The sequence below is a fragment of the Physeter macrocephalus genome, unplaced genomic scaffold (assembly GCF_002837175.3).
Source record: "Physeter macrocephalus isolate SW-GA unplaced genomic scaffold, ASM283717v5 random_1290, whole genome shotgun sequence".
Taxonomy (NCBI): Eukaryota; Metazoa; Chordata; class Mammalia; order Artiodactyla; family Physeteridae; genus Physeter; species Physeter macrocephalus.
The window spans coordinates 1-25,000 of record NW_021146253.1 but is presented as its reverse complement, the minus strand read 5'-3'; the positions used below and the strand labels follow the sequence as shown (position 1 = coordinate 25,000).

At 49.1% G+C, this 25,000-nt stretch overlaps 1 protein-coding gene across 1 annotated transcript; it reads left to right on the top strand.

Annotated features, from left to right (window-relative positions):
* Positions 1-230: 230 nt before the first annotated feature.
* On the top strand, positions 231-24,996 carry LOC114485289 (pecanex-like protein 2; the record flags this gene model as incomplete). The annotated part of the gene is made up of 5 exons (XM_028486460.1): positions 231-592; positions 8,342-8,575; positions 10,859-10,971; positions 24,209-24,353; positions 24,802-24,996. Coding segments are annotated over 5 exons (1,049 nt in total), but the record flags the coding sequence as incomplete, so codon positions are not given.
* Positions 24,997-25,000: the final 4 nt, after the last annotated feature.

Genomic DNA, 25,000 nt, shown 5'->3' with positions numbered 1-25,000 from the left:
GAATAAAAGAATTAATGATTATGGGACTCCCCTGGTGGTCCGATGGTTAAGACTCCGTGCTTCCAGGGCAGGGGGGCGTGGGTTGGAGCCCTGGTCCGGGAACTAGGATCCCACATGCCACGTGGCCCAAAAAAAAAGAAAAAGAAAAAAGCATTAATGATTGTAAGATTGGTGACTTATTTGGGGGTACTCGTTTGAACTAAGAACTACACAAATCTCCTGATTTCTAGACTCTCTTCAGCATCTTTCCCTCAATAAGGGCAAGGGGAAAATCCATTCGAAACGAAGATTATCCTACGACCTCTTTACAACTGCCATCGTGTTTGTTACTCTGCCAGGAACCTACTGCCAGCAGAGGGAAGTGGAAGCCATCACAGAGGGCGATGAGGATGACAGAGGTTGCTGCTGCTGCAAACCAGGTCACCCGCTCCACCTGTTGTCCTGCAATGCCGCCTTTAACCTCCGCTGGCTCACCTGGGAGATCACGCGAGCGCAGTACATCCTGGAGGGCTACAGCATCATGGACAACAACGCGGCCACCATGCTGCAGGTTTTTGACCTCCGAAGGATCCTCATCCGATACTACATCAAGGTATTGCTCCGGGTCCCAGACCCTTGTCTGAGTAATGATGCTGGGCTGGCTCCAGAGGCTCCTGGAAAGCTTTGTAAAGAGCTTAGGAAGCTTCTCCACAGCTTGTGCATCAGAGGCTTAGCTAGGTTTCAGAGCCACCGGTTTCGTGAAAAAGCCTCGAGGGCTTTGGGTTGGCCTGACGTGCACGCCCCAAGTCATATCCTAAGCCTGGGCGCGAAGAGGTAGTCTGTTTTCTTGCCTGGATCTTCTTCTCCACTTTTAACACCACATGAGTTGCTTGACAAATGGAAACATCCTGGAAGTATGACCAGACCTCAATTTTTACGAGTTGTAAGGATCAATTTAGAGGATCTGCAAATTTCTACCTTTTAGAACCAGAGTTAATTTTTTAAGCTCATGATAAAAATGCAAAAATAAAGTTAAATGATCCAATCAGGATTAGCTATGACAGCCTTTTCTTCTTACTCGTATGGGGACTAGTACATTTTTTCAGTTGCTCGGTACCTACATCTGCTCAACCTGTATTCAGCCTCAGAACATGTGCTGGTTTTGAATAAGTCTCCTAGAGGAGACTTATGTGAGACTGGACCAAGGATGCAGCATGATAATAGGGGCGAAAGTGTTTTCTAAGGGGGGCGGGACGGGCGAGGGTGTCTGTGGCTGAGGGTGTCTGTGATGGCTCCTATTCTGAGGGACTGCTTTGCATGGTGGTAGCCCTGGGTTTTAATGCCGTTCACAATGAAGAAACTCATCCACCTGAGACCCCAAACTCTCTGCCAGCTGAGGCTGAGACAAGTGGTCCAGCAGAAATAAGGAAATACAAAATGAAAAGATAACACAGGCACCTAAAGTTTCAGAAATTTCCACCAACTAAAAAGGAGGACGTTTAGAAATTGGAAATAGCTACTTGGGGGAGCCCCAGCGTCTGCAGCAGTAGCTGCTAAATTGTTCAGGAAGTAGAATTCAGACGATGAAAATCAGAAGGTTAAAAAACTCCTAATGATTACACCCCAAGGTTATTGCAGCAAGAAATGTTGGTGCGACAGAGATGTTCTGTGGCAGAATATTTAAAACGGCTTGAGCAGTTCGTGCTCACCACCTTTGTGTGTGCTAGAGGGATGCAAAACTTTACATCCAGACCTCACACAAAATGATAAATGTTTGCCCAACCTCACACAAATTGGGGAAGATTTGGGAAGTGAATCAGGAAGTTGTGATCTTTTGCTTCGCGACTCCATGTTTGTTCCCTTGACCGTTATATCTGAGACCCAAGAAGTTTTTCATAGAGTCAACTCTTGGGAAATTGGGTCTATCAGTTGGTATTAGACTTGGCAGTGAGCCGTGAAATCCCAGTGGCACACACACGCAGGAAGTGTATTTCTCTCACACGTAAATGAAGCTCTGCTCCAAGTCCTCAGGGACCAAGGTTCCTTCCAGCTCCCAGCTCCACCATGTTTAGTGTCTCCCCCATCTTCAGGCTTAAATGGATGGAGAGAGGGACACAGAAAGTGAAGGCCAAGGGCATGCACAAGCTATTCCTTCAGAAGGTTCCTGAGGGACTTCCCTGGTGGTCCAGTGGTTAAGAGTCTGCGCTCCCAATGCAGGGGGCCCCGGTTCGATCCCTGGTCAGGGAACTAGATCCCGCACGCATGCCGCAGCTAAGAGCCCGCATGCAGCAATGAAAATCCTGCATGCCGCAACTAAGACCCGGCGCAGCCTAAATAAATAAATAAAATAAATAGGTTTGGTTTTTTTTAAAGAAAAGAAGGTTCCTGAAAGTTACCACAGTATGCTGTAGCTGTGTCCCATTGGCCAGAAGCTTGTCATATGCCAGCTTCAAGGGGGATCTAGAAAGGGTATTCTGGGCAGCCATGAACCCAGACAGAAATTGTGTGTCATGGAAAAAGGAGAAAACAGATGTTAAATGGCAACCAGCTCTCTCTGGTGCCTCCCTCCCAAAGGAGAGGGTCCCTTGAGGATGCGCTTTAGTTCTAGGTGGCAACAGGATGGGATCATCGCAGGGGGGCTAGATCCAGGGGCCGACTGCAGCTGTGCCAGGGCTGGGAGCTTACTCCGAGGTGGCAGCTGGGGACAGCACTCTAGATGGGCCAGATGGATGAGCCCTGGAGCCACATGTCTCCTTGGTGCCTCAAGAACAGGGCAGGACAGAAGGGGCAATTCAAGATGGTGGAGTAGAAGGACCTGGAGCTCACCTCCTCTCACGAGCACACCAAAAACACAAGTAACTGCTGAATAGCCATCGATTAAAATAGACTGGAAGAATAGGGCAGGGCTGTCTGTGTGCCTCCATAGCCCTGTGCTGTTGTTTCTGATGGGCTTTCCACTCCCCGCCCTTTGCTATGCACGTGTGCCCTCCCCATCCGCGCCCTTGCATGGCTGCATCCAGCCCCCTCTTCCTGTGCTTCTCTTTCAACCTGAGCTCCCAGGGCAGCTCCCCCTCACATCCTCCCTGGGGTCCAGGCTGCCATTTGCCTCCCCATCCTCTGAAACCTTTTCTCTTTCCCTTCTGGCAACTCCCTGCTCCTTCTGTGGGCCCCCAGACCCGAGTGTGGTGACTTACCTATGGAGGGGCCCCTGGTTTTTAGATGACCGAAGGTTCCAGGTAATGCAGAATCTGAGCCATCCAGTCTGGACGGACGAGATCCAGGTGTAGGCCAGAGTCTGCAGGATCTGCTCCAGCATTAGTGGCGAGGATGGAGTTCAAGACTGAGCCGCGTCCCTGTGGATCTGGAGCTCCCTGTAGACGGCTTTTCCACGGGCCGGACGTGTGGACAGACAGGCCTCACATGATGGGGCCAGCAGGTCGCCGAGTGGGTGAGAGAGGAGAACGAAGCGCTGCGGTGCCCCTCTGGGTCCACCTGCTTGGCTTTTCCAGAAGCCTGTGGGGGCTTCGTGCCAGGACCTGCCTTTTGATGTCTCTCTCCCTCCCTTCACATTCCTCCTCTCCTAATGTTACAGGGAAGAGCCAAATCGGACTCCATGTTGGATCTGTTTTTTTTTCTTTAACCTTCGCTTTCCGCTGCTTTAGTTCACTAAAAGGATCCTGTCTGTACATAATGGCCTGCCTTGGGGAACCCTGCCCCTCTGCCTGAAGGTTAAACCAAAGTGCCTTTGTTCAGGGAAACCTCTGGGCCCTGTCCACCTGTGGGTGGCTGCAAGAAAGAAAAGAGCCAAATCGGACTCCATGTTGGATCTGTTTTTTTTTCTTTAACCTTCGCTTTCCGCTGCTTTAGTTCACTAAAAGGATCCTGTCTGTACATAATGGCCTGCCTTGGGGAACCCTGCCCCTCTGCCTGAAGGTTAAACCAAAGTGCCTTTGTTCAGGGGGACCTCTGGCCCCTGTCCACCTGTGGATGGCTGCAAGAAAGAAGAAATTAACACATCCCCTCCCCGAGGCTGGCCATTCCAGGGATATTGGCAAAACGTATGGCCTTTTTACTTTACTTCCTCACCCCCTCCCCCTCTCTGTGCTATAAAAGAAACTGGCATCCAGACCCCAATAAGATGGTTCTTTCGAGACACTAGTCTGCCATCTTCTCGGTCTGCCAGCTTTTGGAATAACGTCGTATTCCCTGCCTCAGCACCTCGTCTCCCGATTTATTGGCCTGTCGTGCAGCAAGCAGAGTGAGCTTGGACTCGGTAACACTAACTCCTGGTAACGTGCCTCCTGATTCCCTATACGTTTTCTAAAATGACAGTTTGCAATCTGATAAACAAACCCAGGATAACGTGTGAGTGGCGGAGAGCTGAGGGAGGCCCCCAGAATCCGCCGGGAGACAGTGGGCTTGTGGGAAGACAGCCCATTGACCCTGTTTTCTGCGAGCGGGCCGTGATGCCGACATGAGAGCTTGGCGGGGTGGGGGTGGCGTGCGGGCAGGAGAGGCGCACAGGGCGATGGTTTGTGACCCATCGGGTGATTCCCAGGAGCCAGGGGGCAGACCTGGGGCATCAGGATCCCCCAGCCAGCCAGACCGTTACAGGTGGCCACGTCCTGCCCAGAAATTCCCATTCTGTGCACCTGGGGAGTGCCCCAGACACCTATATTTTGAAGTAAGTTCCCTAGGTGATTGGACACGCAGCTAGGCTTGGGGACCACTCCAGACATTTGTGCTCAACAGAAACAGAACCAGTGCTTGGGAGAGGCTGAGACTTGGGGGCAGATAGATCTCATGGTCCCTCCTGGTAATTCACATCAGCACCAGTAAGGCCTGTTCACGCGAGACTTTCTCTAAACATCACGCTCAGTGCCTTCCTACCCTTCGGGGACCGGCAGCCCAGAAACTCTCCTCATCTCCCTGGTACAGTTAGTTCAAGGAAATTTCAGGAGTGCTGAGTGCCTATGACGACAGAAAAAACAGCACTTCAGGGTAAAACCAAATGAATATATGTCAATCCGCTGTATAGCACAGGAAGCTCAGCTTGGTGCTCTGTGAAGACCTAGAGGGGTGGGGTGGGGGGCTGGGGGAGGGAGGTCCAAGAGGGAGGGGATACATGTGTACATACAGCTAATTCACTTCGTGGTACAGCAGAAACTAATGTAACATTGTAAAGCAATTATACTCCAATTAAAAAAAAAAAGAATATTTTCTTCTTTGGCCTAGGCTACTCAGTGAACGAAATTGCCTTTGTAGCCCTGAACTGCTTCAAGTTTCAGGGGTTTGGTTTCATTCTTTTTATTATTTTTATTGGACAGAAAGAAAAGCTTGGAATAATTCCTTTGCACAAAAGGATTTTTTTTTTAATCTCGTAATAAACTGGGTCAGTTCTCCCCACCCTCTATGAATATATTTGAAATCATTTCCTTTCTGATGACTGGAGGTTTTCCCTGGTGCCTCGTCCATCTCTCCTCCATTCATTAGTGATTCAAACCCTCTAGCCATCAAGAAATCAGCTTTCTGTGAGGGCCTGCTTTCCCAGCCACCATTATTTCTGCACAACTCTTAGAAACGAGATACGCTTATCACCTGCCCTGCAGGATACGGTGGAAAGACCCGGGGATGTGGGCCTGCCTGCCAGGTCCCCCTCCTAGAATGCGCTGTCTGGGAGAATATGCTGATCTGCGATGAAAATGAGAGACCAGGAGGATCCCTGCCAGAGGAGCCAGATATGGTGAATTAATTCAGAAGAGGCCCTGCTTTCAACACGGATCAGGTTCCACGCAGTCAATTCATGTCACCATCCTGACTTAGCAGTTTGACTTAGTGTGAGATCCGTTTCATCCTGACAGATTCTGAAGGATTTCACACCGTCCCATTGACAGGATTTCTGCCTAAATAAAGGGGAAATGGGGTACGGTTTGCAGCCAGTTGGAGTGGTTCTGTTTCCTCCCAGTGAGAGGAGTTGGTACTGACTCCGAGGGAGAGCCAAGCGTTTCCACTCCGAAGCCAACGCTGCAAGACTTTGCCAGAACTGGAGGAGGGAGTTTGAGCCTCTGGGATTCAAAGTTCTTGTTAACTATTCTGACTTCATCGGTGGAGGGCTTATTTTCATTCCTCCCTAAAAACGAGTGAAAAGGTTAACGCTCAGCTTTCCATTTTTGTTTGTTATTTCTATCTGGTACACGTGATTAGGACATACCGAGGAAAAACTAGACCAGATGTTTGCTCGAGCCAGGTGTTTAGACAGACCAGATTTCTTTCTTGCCTTTGTAATTGCCAGCTGAGAAGCCGTGCCTTTGATCACACGGTCACGTTTCCTCTTTGGCTCGTGACTTTGGACCGAGCACTTAGACCATCTACCTCATAGAAGCTTTAAGTTACCCCGCCAGCTGGTAGAAAATAGAACAGCCTCCAGAGTCTTGATTTACGTATTTGAATATTAGATGTGCACTCTGGTGACCACGGGAGATTCAGCTGTCTCCTCTTTCCAAATGCCCTGCTCGAAACCTCTCCTGAGCTCAGCTACTGCTGCCCTCCCTGGGCCTCAAGCTTGGGGGGTAGGTAAGTCATAGATGCCAAAGATAGGATGATTATTATGATTTTTGCACACGTCCCATGTGCCAGGCCAGGTGCTAAGTGCTTCATATGCATGATCTCATTTTAAACCTCAAAACAGTGATGAAGAGTGGCCATGATTAGTGCCTGTGTCTTTTGCCCCTCTGCTTTCAGCTTCCCCTGGCCTCTTCCTCCTCTCCTCTTTCCTTTCCTCCTTCTCTCCCTCCCTCCCTCCCCTGAAGGGGTTTCCTAAGGCCAGCAGTGCTGCTTGGACGCAAAGCTGCAGAGGTTGGGGAAACGTGAACTACTGAATTTTGCTTACTCTCTGCGGACTTGATGCTTCCGCTACCCCGCTCGGGGATCAGGTGGATGATGGAGCCTAACAGAGGTTATGCCTCAAAGCAGGAAGACCACACACCATGAGCCACAGATGAGCCTTCTCCAACTTGCAGGCTGCCCTCGGTCCGAACAGCAGAGAGAGGCTGCGTCAGGCGTCTGCCGTGGTTTTGCCCAAATCCAGAGACCACTTGCGTCTGTCTGCTCAGCATTCAAACTCCCGCAGTAACCTGAAATCAGACACCTTGGCAACCTCTGACCTTGGTGCTCTGGACTTCACGTCCCAGCTAAAGAGAGGAAGAGGAGGGGAGCTGGGGGGTGCTGCCTAGCAAAGGGCCCCTCTGCCTACTCACCTCCGTCGCCTAAGCCCTGCTCACGTTCACCCCATGTGCATTACTTTCTGTCTTCTTGCTTGGCCAGAATGCCTTTTATAATCGGAGAAGGCCATCAGTGAAGGGTTGGATTCTACTGGAGCAAGAGCCACTGCCTTCTTTGCATCAAACGCCGCCCCTGCCCCTCCCGTCACTCTCAGTTTGCACACAGGATGCAAGCTGTGTTCCCGGACCCATCTCAGCCCCCGGTGGCACCAGCCACTTCCCTTTTCCTGTGATAACGAAAGCGGAGTGAGGTTGCAAGGGACTTGTCCGTAGATACTACCGTCTGTTCCTGATGTGTCCACAGCAGACTTGGATTTTTCTTTTTCTCTGTCACATGTTTACTTCTCCAGGCTGGATGCTAGCCTTCTTGAAGGATGAACTCATTCGAAAACTATAAGATGGCTTTCAATAAATCTGTAGCTCAGAATCATAAAGCCCGAGGGTGGCATTTTCCCCAGTTGGATTCCTAAGTGGAATGTCTGATGAAGGAGGACACATGGGTTATTTTTGAAGACATCACAGATGTCCACTGTCTGGGTACCCAGGATTATGTGTGTGTGTGTGTGTGTGTGTGTGTGTGTGTGTGTGTGTGTGTGTGTGTGTGTGTGAACAATTTTACATCATAAGTACTTTCCATAAGTACCTTGTTGCTTTAGCTCTTGACACACTCTTTGTCTGAGGCCCTGGAGGAGGACGTGCCCTGATCTCTCCAAGCAGCATCAGCCCAGCCTGGCCTCCAGGAAGCCTAAAGAAACCATGATGCTTTTGTGTGCATCTCTCAGAAAGGGTGGCGCCGCCTGTCATTCTTTCTCACCAAGGAGATTCTGTTCTGGAACATTCTGCTAGCATTCTCCTCTTCTCACGTCCCTCTCCCCTCCACTGACTCTCAAGAGAGAACATTTTAAAACATCTCCAGTGGGTGCTGTGCATTAAATCTAGCAGGAAATACAAATTACACTGCCTGTGGGGATCTCATGTCTCATACCTCCCTGATGTGGATTTATTTTATGAAATATAGTTGAAAAAGTCTTTCTGGCTTTGGAATGGCTATAAGGGCTCAAAATCTTGCTTTCTCTTGGCAGAGTATAATATACTATATGGTGACATCCCCCAAACTGATTTCCTGGATCAGAAACGAATCCCTTCTCAAGTCCCTGCAGCCCTTTGCCAAGTGGCATTACATTGAGCGTGACCTTGCGATGTTCAACATGAACATCGATGACGACTATGTCCCGTGTCTCCAGGGCATCACTCGAGCCAGCTACTGCAACGTGTACCTGGAGTGGATTCAGTACTGTGCACGGAGGAGGCAAGAGGTAGGTAGGGGAGGTGGGGCTGAGGGGTTGAGTGCAAGTTTAAAAAGCAAGGAGCCTAGTAAAGACCATCTCTTTTTTTTTTTTTTAATTTAATTTTATTTATTTTTTACACAGCAGGCTCTTATTAGTTATCCATTTTATACATATTAGTGTATATATGTCAATCCAATCTCCCAGTTCATCACACCACCTCCCCCTGCCGCTTTCACCTCCATACTGTTCTCCATAGTGGCTGTATCAATTTACATTCCCACCAACACTGCAGGAGGGTTCCCTTTTCTCCACACCCTCTCCAGCATTTATTGTTTGTAGATTTTCTCATGATGCCCATTCTAACTGGTGTGAGGTGATACCTCATTGTAGTTTTAATTTGCATTTCTCTAATAATCTCTTTCTTATACTATAGACTATAATGAAATAGAGGAGAGGAAGGACACTAGTATTTGCTTTTTTTTAAATATATATAAATTTATTTATTTAATTTATTTTTGGCTGCATTGGGTCTTCGTTGCTGCGCGTGGGCTTTCTCTAGTTTTGGCGAGCAGGGTCTACTCTTTGTTGCAGCGCACGGGCTTCTCATTGCGGTGGCCTCTCTTGGTGCGGAGCACAGGCTCTAGGTGCGCAGGCTTCAGTAGTTGTGGCACGCAGGCTCACTAGTTGTGGCACACGGGCTCTAGAGCGCAGGCTCAGTAGTTGTGTCACATGGGCTTAGTTGTTCCGCGACATGTGGGATCTTCCTGGACCAGGGCTCGAACCCGTGTCCCCTGCATTGGCTGGCAGATTCTTAACCACAGCGCCACCAGGGAAGTCCCAGGACACTAGTATTGGGCTAAATGTTTGTTTAACAATTAAGTGTCTTCGTTGCTGCGCGTGGGCTTTCTCTAGTTTTGGCGAGCAGGGTCTACTCTTTGTTGCAGCGCACGGGCTTCTCATTGCGGTGGCCTCTCTTGGTGCGGAGCACAGGCTCTAGGTGCGCAGGCTTCAGTAGTTGTGGCATGCAGGCTCACTAGTTGTGGCACACGGGCTCTAGAGCGCAGGCTCAGTAGTTGTGTCACGTGGGCTTAGTTGTTCCGCGACATGTGGGATCTTCCTGGACCAGGGCTCGAACCCGTGTCCCCTGCATTGGCTGGCAGATTCTTAACCACAGCACCACCAGGGAAGTCCCAGGACACTAGTATTGGGCTAAATGTTTGTTTAACAATTAAGCAAAATGAAATGGAAGAATTCATATACCATGTCTCCAGTGAAGGGGCCTTGAAGGTACGTTTTCCTCTTTACTGTGTTCAGAGTCAGTGCAGTGTTAAGCCTCCTTCACAGTTTTAAAACTCTGGACACTTCTTTGTTTAGAGTTACTTTCTGAGATTTCTGTACAGAGTATATCTGTGCTGAAATGCAGAGGATTTGCTGAACGTATTGAATCGTGGACCAGCACATTCTGTTTAGCAATCAGACGGTCCAAGCTACTCCTGTAGGTTTGTGTGTGTGTGTGTGTGTGTGTGTGTGTGCGCACGCATCGTTGCTCACGTGCTGAGGACGCTTCTGGAGATGAAAGCAGCCTCTTAGAAATGAAACCAAGGACAATGACATCTTAGAAGAGGAAGACAAGGAAGCAGGCAAGGAGAAAGGGGAGGTAGGCAGGTGGAGGGGGTCGGTCGTCTCTGCTTCTCAGGATTTGGAAAGCTTCTCGCAATGTGTTTTTGAAGGAAATGGTAGATCCAAGTTGAAATGGCCTTCTCAGCAGCTGATGAGGTGTGTTGTGTGACCTGTAGAGGGTAAACCAAATTATGACACTAGCCCAGGTCCTTGACCTTTGCATGAGTGATGGAAAACAGGCGGGAGAAAGAGGAGGTGGCAGAGTCTGCTTCCTCCAGATGCAGCCAGAAGAATGTGTGCTGAGATCTTAACCCACACTGAGCCTCTCCTGGTGGCTGAGGGTTAAGGTGGGCGTTGCCCAGGGTTAAGGTGGGCGTTGCCCAGGGTTAGGTGGTGGTTCATTTGACTGCAAGCTCTCACCATCTTCCTGACCTCGGGGTGCCATATTCACAATTCCAGGGAAATAGGCCAGCCAGCCCCTTTATTTTCCTAAGGTAGTTTCCCCATTAAAATTTTTTTTCCACGTCCAACCTCAAGAGAAACTCAGGAAGCAGAGTTTCCCATCTGTCAGGTCACTTTAATGGGGCCCGGGTGACCACCGTCGGTGACACAGGGAAAGCCTCTGCATTTATGGTTGTCCGTTGGTCCGGAACCCACGTGAAAGCTGAATTGACATCCTTGTTCTTCCAGCCCTCGAAGCACCTAGACAGTGACGAGGACTCTCCTCTGGTGACTTTGTCCTTCGCACTCTGCATCCTGGGTAGGAGAGCTCTGGGGACCGCGGCTCACGGCATGGCCATCAGGTACCTGGGGAAACAGTTGTCACAGACACCAGTTGGCATTTTATATGTTGGACAGATTTTTGTCCATCATTTTCTTTATTTTAAAGTTAGATGGCTCCTACTTCTTCCAGAGTGTTCTCTCCCTAATAAATCATGTTGGGCCCTGAGAAGACTTTTTAACCGCGGTGATCTGGAGAATTAGATGTGGAAACAGCAGTAATACAGAACAGTCAAAACCCCAGAATTCTGGGTATAGGGTGTTCTATGTTACAAGGTTCCTTGCAAAATTTCTGGGAAGATTAAATGAAATCATGCATACAAAGTGCCTAGCCTTGTATTTAGCGCAATTAATGCTCAAAAAAACGTTAGTTCCCTTCCCTCGTTTTTCTTCACAAAAGAAAATTGTAACTTCTGTGCTTTGACTCCAGCCCCTGCCCTGCCCTGACTCTGTGGGCCTTTGATGATTGGATGCTGCTTCTCCTGCTTTTTTCAAACTCTCTTTCTGCAAGTTTCTCTTCTTAAAGAACAAAACAATTTTGTGTTTAGCTTTAAACTCTCTCCGGGCCCCTTTCACCCTCCTTCACCCTCGGTCCCTGAGGTCTTGCCTTCACAAACAAGCCCCTGAACTGGCATCACAGATGAGGCTGTGCTCTTTGCCCCGACCTCCTCCTTCTCCAGGGAAACCGCTCTTGTGAATTTCGTCAGTCATCTCCTCTTCGCCCCGGTTGGTGCCATTTCACACACTGCCCCTTTGGTAGTTAGCTGTGGACCGGATGTTCTGGATTCTGCCTGTCCGTCAGAGGCATCTTGACTGGTGCACATGAAAATCTCCCGAGGGGCTTGTAAATATCCCGATGCCCAGGCCTTACCCCAGGACAGAGCGATCACATCACGACCCCTGCGGGTGGACCACGCGTCGGGACTGTTTTACGGCTCCCCGGGTGCGTCAACATGCAGCCAAGGCTGAGAATCATACAGACCCAGGGAGCTGAAAAAGAAAGAGCTTCTGTGTAGTGGGTTCTCCTTTACTTGGACGTTCTTCAAGATGTCTGTGTTGTGTTGTTGATCCGGTGCTCTGCAAAGGGGTCCTGCTGATTCTCCACTTGAGTGTGTTTGGGGGTTATTAGGTGGGATGACAGGCTGCTTAAGGGCAAAAGCCACATGTGTGCTTGTTTAACAGCCGTCACAGTGCCTGGCCATTGGGTAAACAAGTCCAGGGAGACTTGTCGACGGTGTTTCCGAATGCCCTTGCTGCAGGGGACGGCTCTGAGTCGTTCCTGTTGGCGAGCCATGGACAGGCGTCCTCCGTGGCGTGCGTGCATTGGTAAGGGGTGACGTCGTGTGGTTGGCAGTCCCTCCGTCCCTCTCTGGAGACTATAGCCTTGAGTCACTAAGAGGAAAAGGTGAGAACCAAGGTGGTTAGAGTTTGTGACAGCTAGTCTCTCAACACCCACAGCCCAGAACTTTATGATTTTCTTCATAGGTGAGAAATGCTCACCAATTGAAGTGTTGTGTTGATCTGTGTTCTAGGAAATACCCTGGGGAGGAGCTGACCTGCTTCTAGCCCCTCTCTTCCCTGCTACCTGACTCAGCCTCATACTAGACCCAGGCAGCTCCCTTTGTGGTCATCTGGGGCTGAATTTGATGATTGAAGTCTAGCAGCAGCCTCCTTCGTGGGCTTTGTAAAACAGTCCGCTGTAATACTGTAAATAGGGAATACTCTTTGAGAAGGGCTTCAGAAGATTCTGGACTCCACATCACAAAATGAGTCTTCAGATATTCACAGCATCCAAGCAGATGATCTTTTGTTGGATCAATGGGAAGCTTGTTTGTTTGTTTTTTATAAATTTCAAATTTTCTTTACAAATTGCAAATAAAATGCTTCAGCGATTTCACTCTTTCCATTCCCATACAACATGTTTTCAGATTTCTTCAATCTTGTTCTTTGTGTTACTTGTTCCAGTATTCCTGATCCAGGTGTGTGTAGCTTGGTCTGTTTTATTGATTTTTTTCCTTGAATAAGCACCATGCCTAGCAGCTGCTTTGGTCAGCCTTGTTTTTTTTTTTTTTTTTTTGTTTTGTTTTTTGTGGTATGCGGGCCTCCCTCTGCCGTGGCCTCTCCCGTTGCAGAGCACAGGCTCCAGACGCGCCGGCTCAGCGGCCATGGCTCACGGGCCCAGCCGCTCCGCGGCATGTGGGATCCTCCCAGACCGGGGCGCGAACCCGGTTCCCCTGCATCGGCAGGCGGACGCGCAACCACTGCGCCACCAGGGAAGCCCGGTCAGCCTTGTTTTGATGGGATTTTTTTTTTGTTTCAAACAGCTTCTCATACTCCATGTTGGCTCTGCTTGTTGCAAACATAGTGATGAGGTAAATCTGGGAATGATACTCTTGCTAGTCTAGGGAAAGATTTGATTATCTGGGACTGATTCGCTTCACCAGGCAGTCCTGTACCATATTTCAAGGTGCGCTTGTCTTTATGGTGGGCCTGCTACCCCTCATATTCTCCTCAGGTGAAATTTAGACTCATATTTTATAAAAACCTCATTTGGAATTTTGATTTAGAATATATTAAATTCACAGATTAATTTGGGGAAAGAATGGACATCAGTCAATAATATGGTGTATCTTTGTAATCATTCAGTTTTTTAAATGTCTTTCCATAATAGTTCATCACTTTTTTGGAGATTTGTAATCCTTAATGGACTTGTCTCTAGGTATTTTATCGTTTTATTGTGACCATGAATAGAATCCTTTTTTTCCTGTCACATTTTCTAATTGGCTACTGCTGGTACACAGGAAAGTTACAGTAAGTCCCCTACATACGAACCTTCAAGTTTACAACTTTCAAAGATGCGAACGTGCGTTTGCATGTCCAATCGTGTAAGTTAGTTCACGTGTCTGACGTACATTGTCACACGCATGCATCCTCTACAAGTGGTTGTGCTTTTGTGTACTTTACTGTGTTTGTTTTTTATGTATTATTTATGTGGAAAGTATTCTAAACCGATTACAATACAGTACTATATAGCCGATTGTGTTAGTTGGGTACCTGGGCTAATTTGTTGGGCTTAATGAACAAATTGGACTTAACGAATGTGCTCTCGGAATGGAACTCGTTTGTATGTAGGGGACTTAACTGTATTTAGTTTTTTATATCGATTTCGTCCTGGGCACCTCTACCGAACTCTGTTATAAACATTATTTCAGTTAATTCTATTTGATTTTCTGCTGGAAGGACATATCTGCAAATAATGACAGTTTTGCTGTTTTCGTTCCTATATTTATACTCAGTTCTATTTCCTGTTCCGTTGGCTCTGACCTCCCGCTGGAGGTGGGCATCTGTGTTAGTTTCCAGTTGCTGCTATAACAACTTATCACAAATTCGGTGGCTTACAGCAGCATAAGTTAGTTGTCTTACAGTTCTGGAGATCAAAAGTACAAAACGGGTTTCACTAGGCTAAGATCAAGGTGTCTTCATTCCTTTTGGAGGCCCTGAGGGGAGAATCCATCCCCTGTTCTAGAGGCCGCCTGCATCCCAGAGACCCCTTCCTCCATCTTCCCAGCCAAAGTGTAGCCTTTTCCAATCTCTCTCTGACAAACTCTACCTCACCCACTTCCTTCTTTTACTTATGAGGGTCCTTGTGACTACTTTGGGCCCTCCCAGATAATCCAGGAAAATCTCCCCATCTCAAAATGCTCAATTTAATCACGTCTGCAAAATTCCTTGTGCCCTGTAAGGTAACATAACCACGGGTTCCAGAGATTAGGACATGGACATTTTGGGGGACCATTATTCGGTCTAACACAGCATCCTCACATTAAGCCAGACGTTAATGGGGAGCAAGTGTCATATTCTAGTGTTAAAAAATAAGGTTTGTTTTAGGATTCTATTAGACCATTTTCATCGTTAGGAGTGTCCTTCTCTTCCTAGACTGCTAAAGCTTTCATCAGGAAACGATGTTGAATTCTTTCAAAGTTTGAGGGCTCACATTCAGATGAAATTCTTCTTAAATCTATTAATGTACTAGGTTATATTAATAGATTTCTTCATTAAAACATCCTTACAGGGCTTCCCTGGTGGCACAGTGGTTGAGAGTCTGCCAGAAAAAAAAAAAAAAAAAATCCTTACAATTCTAAGATAAGCTCTACTTGGTCACGATATATTCTATCTATGCAATGATGGATTCACTTTGCTAGTATTTTATTCAATACGGTTTTATTTATGTTCAGAGTAGGAGTGGCTTATGATCTGTGTGTGTGTGTGTGTGTGTGTGTGTGTGTGTGCGCGCGCGCGTGTGTGTGCGTGCGCACATGCGCTTTATCTCGTATAATTTTAACTCAGGAGTATGCCCTTAAGTGTACTTTCTGAGACCTAACAAGTCATTCTCACGTATTTATTATTAAAGACTAACAGATGATTTTTTTTTAATTTATTTATTTTTGGCTGTGTTGGGTGTTCGTTTCAGTGCGAGGGCTTTCTCTGGTTGTGGCAAGCAGGGGCCGCTCTTCATCGCGGTGCGCGGACCTCTCACTATCGCGGCCTCTCTTGTTGCGGAGCACAGGCTCCAGACGCACAGGTTCAGTAGTTGTGGCTCATGGGTCTAGTTGCTCCGCGGTATGTGGGATCTTCCCAGACCAGGGCTCGAACCCGTGTCCCCTGCATTAGCAGGCAGATTCTCAACCACTGCGCCACCAGGGAAGCCCTAACAGATGATTTTTGAACACTTATTCCACAGATAAGTCTTATATAGCAGCTTAGCATAAGTCACAAGCTCTGCTTCATTTGATGGGTTTCTTGGGGAAATATTTTGACTTCACAGCAGTGACATAGCTTTGATAGGCTATCCTCAAGAAAAATACACGCATGAAAAATTAGAGAGGATGAGCAAATTGAGAATCAGCTTAAATGATAAGCTGAATGCAAGTGAGCAAAAGAGTACAGGTATGTAAAATGTCTTCAAATAAGACGTCCATATGTTACGGAGATAGAATGAGTTAATAAGGGATGTGACAAGCAAACACTAATAATGGTTTTAATTTGGAGTTTGGGGCCTGTCCCCTTTGTAGAACTGTGTCTCCTACTGAACAAGAGCATACAAATATAAAGGCATGTCTAGGAGGAAGTCAAGATAGTTTCACTGACCACAGGGGCTAAAAGATGGCTTGGTGACTGTCTTCAAGTACATGAGAGGTGATGAGTGGATCCTAGCTGATGGTCTATTTATAGAGATAAAAGGTGAAAAGGTGGCTGCATTCACAGCAGCAACATGTTTGCTTGAAGAAGAAATTTTACTGACTCCTGGAGTAACTAGGCTTCTAAGAGAATAGAACATGTCAAGATAAATGTAAGCTTGAAAAATGACAGACAAACAGTCCAGCCCTAGATGTCCTGTGCTGGAGGCTGAGAGCCTTACAGATGACCTTGTGGCAGGAGGTCACTGTCATAGTCTGGGGTCACATCTGCCATGTCCACACTGCTCTCACCCACAGCGGACTGAGGAAAAGAGTGTTCTTCAGGAATCCCGGACATAATCTCGGTTCCCCTGCCGACCTTCTACTGGAGACGAGACCCCAAACTAGGGCCAGCCGTCATGACTGAGGTCTGCCTGACAGATGGGGGTTGGAAGCTCAGAAATCAGGATCTAGAAGAGAAATAAAGTAAACATGACGCACGGTCCTGAGATTAAAATCAGGTCGTCCAGCTCAGGTCAAGATGGTGGCGTAGGAAGATTCTGAGGTCACCTGTTTTCACGATCACACCAAACCTACCACGTCACATAGAACAACTATCCCTGAGAATGACCTGAAGACTAGCAGGACAGATTTTCTGCAACTAAGGATATTAGAAAAGGCCACATCGAGAAGGGCAGGAGGGGCAGAGACACGGTCCAGTCAGAACCTGCACCTCCAGTATGACGACCCACAAGTGGGAGGGAAGTCACCACCGAGGGGGTCCCCCCTGAGGAGCGAGGGGTCCGAGGCCCACATTGGGCTCCCCCGCTGCGGGACCTGAACCAGAACAACAAGCCCCATAAAACCTGGCTTTGAAACCAGTGGGGCTCACGTCCAGGAGAGCCCGAGGGCTGTGGGAAACCAAGAGTCCGTCCTGAAGAGCTTGTGCCCAAACTCACTTGTTCCGAGCACCAGCACGCTGCCTTGAAAAGCACCTGGATTGTACAAGGGGGTACATTGGTTAATCTTAGGGCACTTGCCGGAGGAGCAGGGATCTGGCGGGACTGCCTCAAGGGACAGAAGTGCTGACAGGCGCCTTTTTTGTCTTTTTCTTTTTAAAATATTTATTTATTTATTTATCCTGGCCGCACCAGGTCTTAGTTGTGGCGTGCGGGATCTTAGTTCCCCGACCAGGGATCGAACCCGGGCCCCTGCACTGGGAGCACGGAGTCTTCCCCCCTGGACCACCAGGGACGTCCCCAGGTGCCTTTTTTTCCCTCTCTTTCCACGTCGCTGGCCGGGTGCTGGTGGGCGTCATTTCCGTCACTCTCCATCACCTAGCTAACACCGTGCACCCTGCCCTGGAGTGCCCTGAGGACCAGCCTTGCCCAACCTGTCCAGGCTCCCTGGGTCCCACGCCGAGCTCCCACTCCCCTGCTTCTCTGAAATGTCCGGTGTTCTGGTCCCCAGAATCACCCCTAGCGCCTCAGAATCACCCGAGCAGCTTAGTCAGAATATAGGCCCCCGGCCCCATCACAAATCGCCAGCTTAGACTCTCTGGGAGCCGGGTCTGGAAGTCTAGTTTTGATTTTGAACAGCTGCCAGGAGATCGTTTCTTCTGCAGCCAGCCTGCTTCTGGTACTCTGGCCAGCCTCGGGAAGCATCTTTCACTAGATAATAGCAGTTGATCCCATCGATATGGAGGCCCAGAAGCACTTGAACGCCACGAGGCCAAATGTATTTTTAAAAAGCTTGTCATCAAATCTTGCCTTTTATCTAGTTCTCGCTTGGGAAATATTATTTCTGAATTTATCTGGCATTTATTTGTAACCACATTGCTGAGATCCTTTCACCACGCGATTGCTCTCCATTGATTATCTGAGATTCTGCAAGATAAGCGTCCTTGGTTTATATCTGAAGCCTGTGTTGCCTCGACGTTCCAGTTCAGTGACCATGAGAATAACAATCACAGTGAACATGGATGGTGCGCTCCCTAGGTACTGGGGACAGTGCTAAGTGCCTGAAGCGAGTAGATGCATCTCATCCTCTCTCGAGGCGTGAAAGAGGATGAGGTAGGTGCTATTACTGCCCCTGTTTTACAGCTGGATAAACCAAAGCCCAGAGCTGGGATCTGTGTGACGTTTGGACGTGGCGGAGTCCTGCCCAGGCTCTAGACCCCTGCCCCTGACTGCTACACGGTGTCACAGTTAGTCCCATCTGCCCCCGGGAATTCTTCAGATCGCCCCCATCCACGTGGCGCGGCCGCTCCACGGTGCCCGCCGTTTCCTCCTCACCGACTTCAGCTCCCTTTGTAGAGTGTCCGGGCCCGAGTTGTGCTGACGTGGGCATCATGGCTGTCCAAGCTCAGTGTGGCCTGTGCTCAGGGCCACTCCACCGTCTTTCTGGGGTGGCACCTGGCCCTCTCCCGCTGGCACAGTGCCCTCTCCTCTAGGAGTGGCTGCCACCCCGCACTCTGAGTGCCCAGACCCCTTGGATACGTCTTCTGTGCCTTTCAGACTCAAGCATGGGTCCCAGGGGACAATGAATGTTGGACCCTGGGGTGCATTTGTCCCCTCCCCACACTGACACATGTCCTTTATTTTCCAACCACACGCACGTGCACTCCGCCCCCCATGTCAGAAGATTCTTAGCAAGCCTCTCCCCCAGCCTCCAAGTACCCCTGGACACATTCAATCCTAAGGATGGACCCAGCAAAAAAATCGATGATCGTGAGGACAAGAGATTTACCCAGATATCAACAGAATCAGAGCCAAGATTCGAGCTCAGGATTGGAACTTCTGGTTCCCCTCGCCTCCAGCTTTGCTGCCATATGCTGGTCCCTACAGCACTTGGACATTAAAGCCTTGGAGCTACTTGAGGGCGACCATTGCTTTCTTCTCAAGTGTTCTTTCTTTACTTTAAAGAAACTCTGTGTTTCCTGGAGAGGTAGGCGGCCAGGAGGTTGCCATGCTCCTTCAGTGTGACTTGAGATGCTGAATATTTGTTCCCACCTGCCTCAGCCTCTTTCACAACTCTTTCTGGCCTGTTGCCTCTTCTATGAAAGGGCTATAATACTATATCTTGTACAGGCATCCATGAGAATGAGCTAAGCTGATGGAATGGAAGGTGCTTAGTAATGCACAAACCACCAGAAAAATGTAAGGTATCAACCTTTCTGCCTCACTTCTAGTTGCTCAGAGCTGGGGCTTTTTTAAAAATCTGTTCACTGAAAAACTGTGTATTAAGGTGTTAATGTTTTATATAGTTGGTTCAAGATCCGTGTCATTTAAAATTCTGAGTTGCCCTTGAATAATCCAGATATCTCCAATACTCACACGTATATAAACTACTATATTTCCTGATATTTATCATAATTAGACTTCTCTAACTTCCATTTATCAGACAAATAAAACATTAACCTTTCAAAGCCACACCTTTAGGAGTTCACAAATTCCTATTTCTCTTGAGTTTTTTTAAAAATTATGTTTTAAAACTTCTTTAAAAGGAAGCCTAAACCCCCAAATCAAAGGCCTTAATCTGCCTTTCACCATCTATGTCTATCAAATCATCATGATGTACACTCTAAATATCTTACAGTTGTGTCATTTACACCTCTGTAAAGCCGAGAAAAATTGAAATCACACACAAAAATGCCTTAGTCTGAACCAACGCTGAGAAACAGAGCAATGAAGAGGATCTTTTATTCATCACACAGAAAAAATACAGAATGTATTTAGTTATTTATTTTCACCTGAAGAGAATGTACTTTGTATGTAAAGAAGTCAAAGATGAGTTGTCGGGAGTCCCCTTTGGAGAGTGATCAGTGAGTGCCTTAGCAGTGGTCGAACACTGAGAGCAGGGACCTTCGCCTCTTGCCCGCATTAATCTTCATACTTCCGGCTCCTTTGACCACAGAGCGTGGTTGCGGGTGATGTGATTAACCGTGCAACCAGTGCACGGTTGCGGGATCCCACAGAGGAGTGAAGCATGCGTGAAGCGCGCTGCCGTCCCTGAGGTGGAGATGCTCTCTGAGCTAGGACACTGACTCGGGACCAAGCACATGCTCTCTGGGAATCTCCATTACTAATCAGTAAGCATGGGAAACCCAAGCTGCAAATCACACTTAATCGTTTGCGTATGTTCTACAAGCGCTCCACAGATGGCGGTAAGCTGCAGCAGAAGGCTCTTCACGATGCCCGTCTGTAAATATGCGGTGTACAGACCTGCTTGGAAGTTAACTCAGATGGATGTATCAGTCACTCTGGAGAGTCCACTGGGAGTCCTGCAGAAACCATCCCAGCATTAGACTTGCTTCCACCTGAATCCTCAGATTCATTGACGCTGGACCCAAGATAATGACCCACTGTCCAAAACTTAAAATCTCTATCTTTAAGGCTACTTTTATTTTTTCTGAAAGAGCAGGGTTTCTCAGCAGTGGCACTTTTCACATTGTAGGCTGTGTGGTTCTTTGTTGGGGGGACTGTCCTGGACGTTCCTGCCTGGCCTCTACCCCCCTTCAGCTGTGACATCCAAAATATGTCTCCAGATATTGTCAGATGTCCCCCGGGGGCCAAAATGTCCTTGCGCCGAGAACCAGGGAGAGGGTGCAGGTGAAAACTGGGCTGAGTTGGTCAGTGATTTTGAACAAAAGTAGGGCTTCGAGGGGCATAAGCAACGTCTGGCTAGAATAGAGCTCTGAGGACTCCTCTGTGGATAAAGAAAGATGCGATACAAGGAGTGAAAACAACCTTTGCTTCAACTGGCCGTCCTCAAGCTGTGAAAGGTGATGGGTGAGGATGCTGAATTGGGTGGGGCCCGTTAAAGCATAAGCCTTAGGCAGACCTGGGGCTAGAGTTTCCGCTGGCACTGCAAGCAACAGCCAGAGCCTCAAGCTGGAAAATGGCCATTTCCACGAAGGTTATGAATGAATGTGCTTAAGTACTGATGGCTCCAGCCTCTCATCTGTACGCAGCACCAGTGGTTATGTCATCATAGAATAGGAAACGGGGTCGGAACCAGAAAGAATAGGAGTCAGTACAAGCAGAGTGGCGCGAAGACCCAGCTCGGTGGTCGTTGGTGTCTGCTGGGGGTGCAGAGTCACTCTGAGGTGGAGGCTGGATCATCCTTTCCAACACAGGCGTGAGCATACACACGTGCACCCATGCTCATGCACACACACAAACGTGCACCTATGTGCATGCACAATATACATACGTGCACACACACGCACACACAAATGTGCACCTACGCTCGTGTACACACATGCACACACAGTTATGAAGGCGACATATAATTCAAGTCCTGACTCCGTGGAACATGGGTTGAGTGCTGCAGAAGAGGTACAGAAGGCCCGTTATAGAGTTTGTTGCCAAGCAGTCCTCAGTGCAGGGACAATCTCTACATCCACACGTAGAGAGCCAGACGGCGGCACCGAGATAAGCCCGGTCTTACATGGCACTGCACGCGTGCTAAAAACTTAGTAAATAAAGGCGGTGCTAGGGGGCTGGGCGGTGGCTGTTCTAGTCCCCACGAAGGCCAAGCTTGATCGACTCAGATGTAACCCTGTTTCCCCACTCCAGCTGTTGGCCCGGGGGTGGGAGCCTGTCATCTCTCAGTAGAGTCTTAACAAGACGAAGCCCGATAATGCTGCAAGTCAGCAATGTGCTGCAGGCGACCTGGAGACCTCTGCTCTCCCCCCCGCCAAAGCCTCCCAGCTCGTCACATCTCTGCCTTCCTCCTCTTCATTCTCCTGAGGATAAAAGGCAGGCAATGAAGCACCCTTACTTTTAGGATGCCTGTACCTTAAAGGTGCTAGGAGTAATACCATCAATCTAGTGGAATTCTACCCCAGGCTTTGTTTTCTACATGGAGACTCATTTAAGAAAAACTTTTTTTTTTATTGAAGTGTCATTGATTTACAATGGTGTGTTAATTTCTGCTGTACAGCAGAATGATTCAGTTATACATATATACATTCTTTTTTAATATTCTTTCCCATTATGGTTTATCACAGGATACTGAGTCGAGTTCCCTGTGCTCTACAGTAAGACCTTGCTGTTTATCCATCCTATGTATCGTAGTTTGCATCTGCTCACCCCAAACTCCCAATCCTTCCCTCCCCCCGCCCCCCTCCCCCTTGGCAACCACCGGTCTCTTCTCTGTGTCCGTGATTCTGTTTCTGTTTCATAGATATGTTCATCTGTGCATTGAGACTCATTTTAATGGAACAGCAGTAAGCGTCACAAAGTGTCATTTTCCCCTGAAAATAGAAAGGACCGGCAAAGCATCTATCTCTGGGTACCTGGGATGGGCTCACAGGCACTCAGCGAGGTCCCGTGGAAGGGCCTCTTCCCGACCGCGCCATCAGGTCTGTGGCTGCTTTCACACGCCGCCGGGCAGAGGATGGGCTGACCGTCCGGCTCTCCTCTCCCATCTGCCCGTGTCGCTCTGGGCATCTGGGCAGGTCCCTCCATCTCCCTCTCCCACAGTCCCCACCCAGCCCCACATCAAGAGGAGTGATTTCTCTACGCCTTTGTGCAAGCAGCGAGGCGTGCTTGTGGTCCTTTCCAGAAAAAAAACCCACCCACGTTCAACCCCCTCTTTTCAGGACTTCGCCCCGATCTGATGACAGGGGCATTTTGGACCATTTTCAGTGACAGCCGTTAGCACCGTTTCAGAGCTTCCCTTCCTGCATCTGCACTGCTCCAGCCTGGCTCTGCAGTCCACCCCTCCCCTCCCAGGACCGCAGGCAGCTTCCGGAAGTCTCTGTTCTGTGTCGGGGGAGCCTGTTCAGGAGGGCTGCCTCCTGGACTCTTTCTGGAAGGTTCTGGGCTCCTCGAGGCCACAGCATCTGCCCCACCTGCCTCACCTGCCTAGACCCTGGCTTCTCCCGTTTCCCACGGTCTGCTCTGACTCCAAGCCCTGGCATCCCCCTCAAGGGGGTTCTGGAAGGAGGTTAATGATGCTGGGGTGTTTCGCAACGACGTGCTCCAACAGCCAACAGTGGAGCTTATTTCCCTGACGTGTGGGTCTGGCGTGCTGCATTGAATCCAAAGTCTTGCTTGGCGAGCCAGCTCATTAAATTCTTCTTGGCTCCATCCTCGGAGAGTCTCTTCCACACACACTTCCCTGCTCATTCTGTCCCAGTTCAACCCTGTCAGGGACGCTGTTTCTCGTACAGCTGCCCACTCCCGCTCAGGGATGTTAGAGGCCAGGGTGTTGAGAGGAGGCTCTCACTGAGTGTATCACTGGAACTCGAGGCAACGAATGAAGGAAGAACCATTCTTTCCCTCCTCATAATACAGAGTGAGTCGCTTTCCCAGACCCACTCCTTGCATTGATCCAAAAGGTAAAGGACCCAGACCGTGAAAGATGTCCCCCGGGCACCTCTCTGCTCCCCACCCAGGCAATGCTCAATTACATGCAGGAAACGGAAACAAAGCCAAAAAGCCTAGAAACGTAAAAACCTGGACAACCTGAGAAATCCTTCCGTCATTCATTTTAATCCCCTCTATCGTGCCTCATCCTCTAGTCATTAAAAAAAAGGGTGGGATTGGGAGCTGGATGTTCTCTGAGAATCTAAGTGGCCAATTGGAGATTGCATTTGGTGTCATTTTCTCTCCATATGGTGGGAGAATCCAATTTTTATTATGAGTGACATAGTCCGAAAGCACTCTCCAGAAACACAGAGACGACCAGTGGCAGGTCCTGGGTTCTTCCCCTGGCCTCCCTGCCTCCTCCCAAGAAGTGGCGGCCCCAGGGCTCCTGGGCCAGACGGCCCCGTGTCTCAGCGCTCACTCTGCCTGTGGACACAGCAGGCCAGCTCTGACCAGGGCCTCCACCATCACACTCGGGGATCCACAGCATCAGTGGCTGTTGCTGAAGGTGACCGTCATCGCAGTTGTCACAAGGGTCTGAGTACGGTCTGTGGAGTCAGGTGTTCAGTGGGACCTCTGCTGGATCAGCCTAAAGACAGTAAAATCCTGCCTGAGGTGACCCAAGGGAGACCCGGGCCAGCTCAGGGTGACAGGAGCCTGAACACCTTGGCTCCGTATGAACGAACGAACTCGACTTCGTTTCACAGCCTGGATTCTTTCCTGTACGGCCTCCACACCCTCTTCAAAGGTGACTTCAGAATAACAGCCCAAGATGAGTGGGTGTTTGCAGACATCGACCTGCTGCACAAAGTTGTCGCGCCAGCTCTCAGGATGTCCCTCAAGCTGCACCAGGTAAACATCCCTTTTTCAAAAAAAGTATAAGCCTGAAACATCAGGGGAAAAAAATGACCTTTCAAAAACGCAGTCCCTTTCCTCGGCACGACGTTGATGAGTGAGCTGCTGATTTAGTAACTGAGTGTTGAGGCGTCGCGTATTCTTGACGGTGTCCGGGACAGTGTGCCCTCGGGACCCCTAGGAGGGGGTGATCTCCCACTAGGATGGAAGAGGGGACTTGGCCAGAGAGAATGACATCAGAAGTGCCCACACCGCCTCAGAAAGTCATAGGCCCCTAAGCCACAAGCTCTCTGCCAGCACGGCCCCGAGGCCAAGGGTGCTGGGTTGGCAAGGTGTCCTCCGTCCACTCAGGGCAACTGTGAGGCGTGGAGGTGGACTTGGCCTTGCACCCAGCCGGGGCCAGCTCTCTGGTCCTCCTGACCCGAAGGTGGACTTCCTTCCCCAGGACCAGTTCACTTGCCCCGACGAGTACGAAGACCCCGTGGTCCTCTACGAGGCCATCCAGTCCTTTGAGAAGAAAGTGGTCATCTGCCATGAGGGCGACCCGGCCTGGAGGGGCGCCGTGCTGGCCAACAGGGAGGAGCTGCTGACCCTGCGGCACGTGGTGGACGAGGGCGCGGACGAGTACAAGGTCATCATGCTCC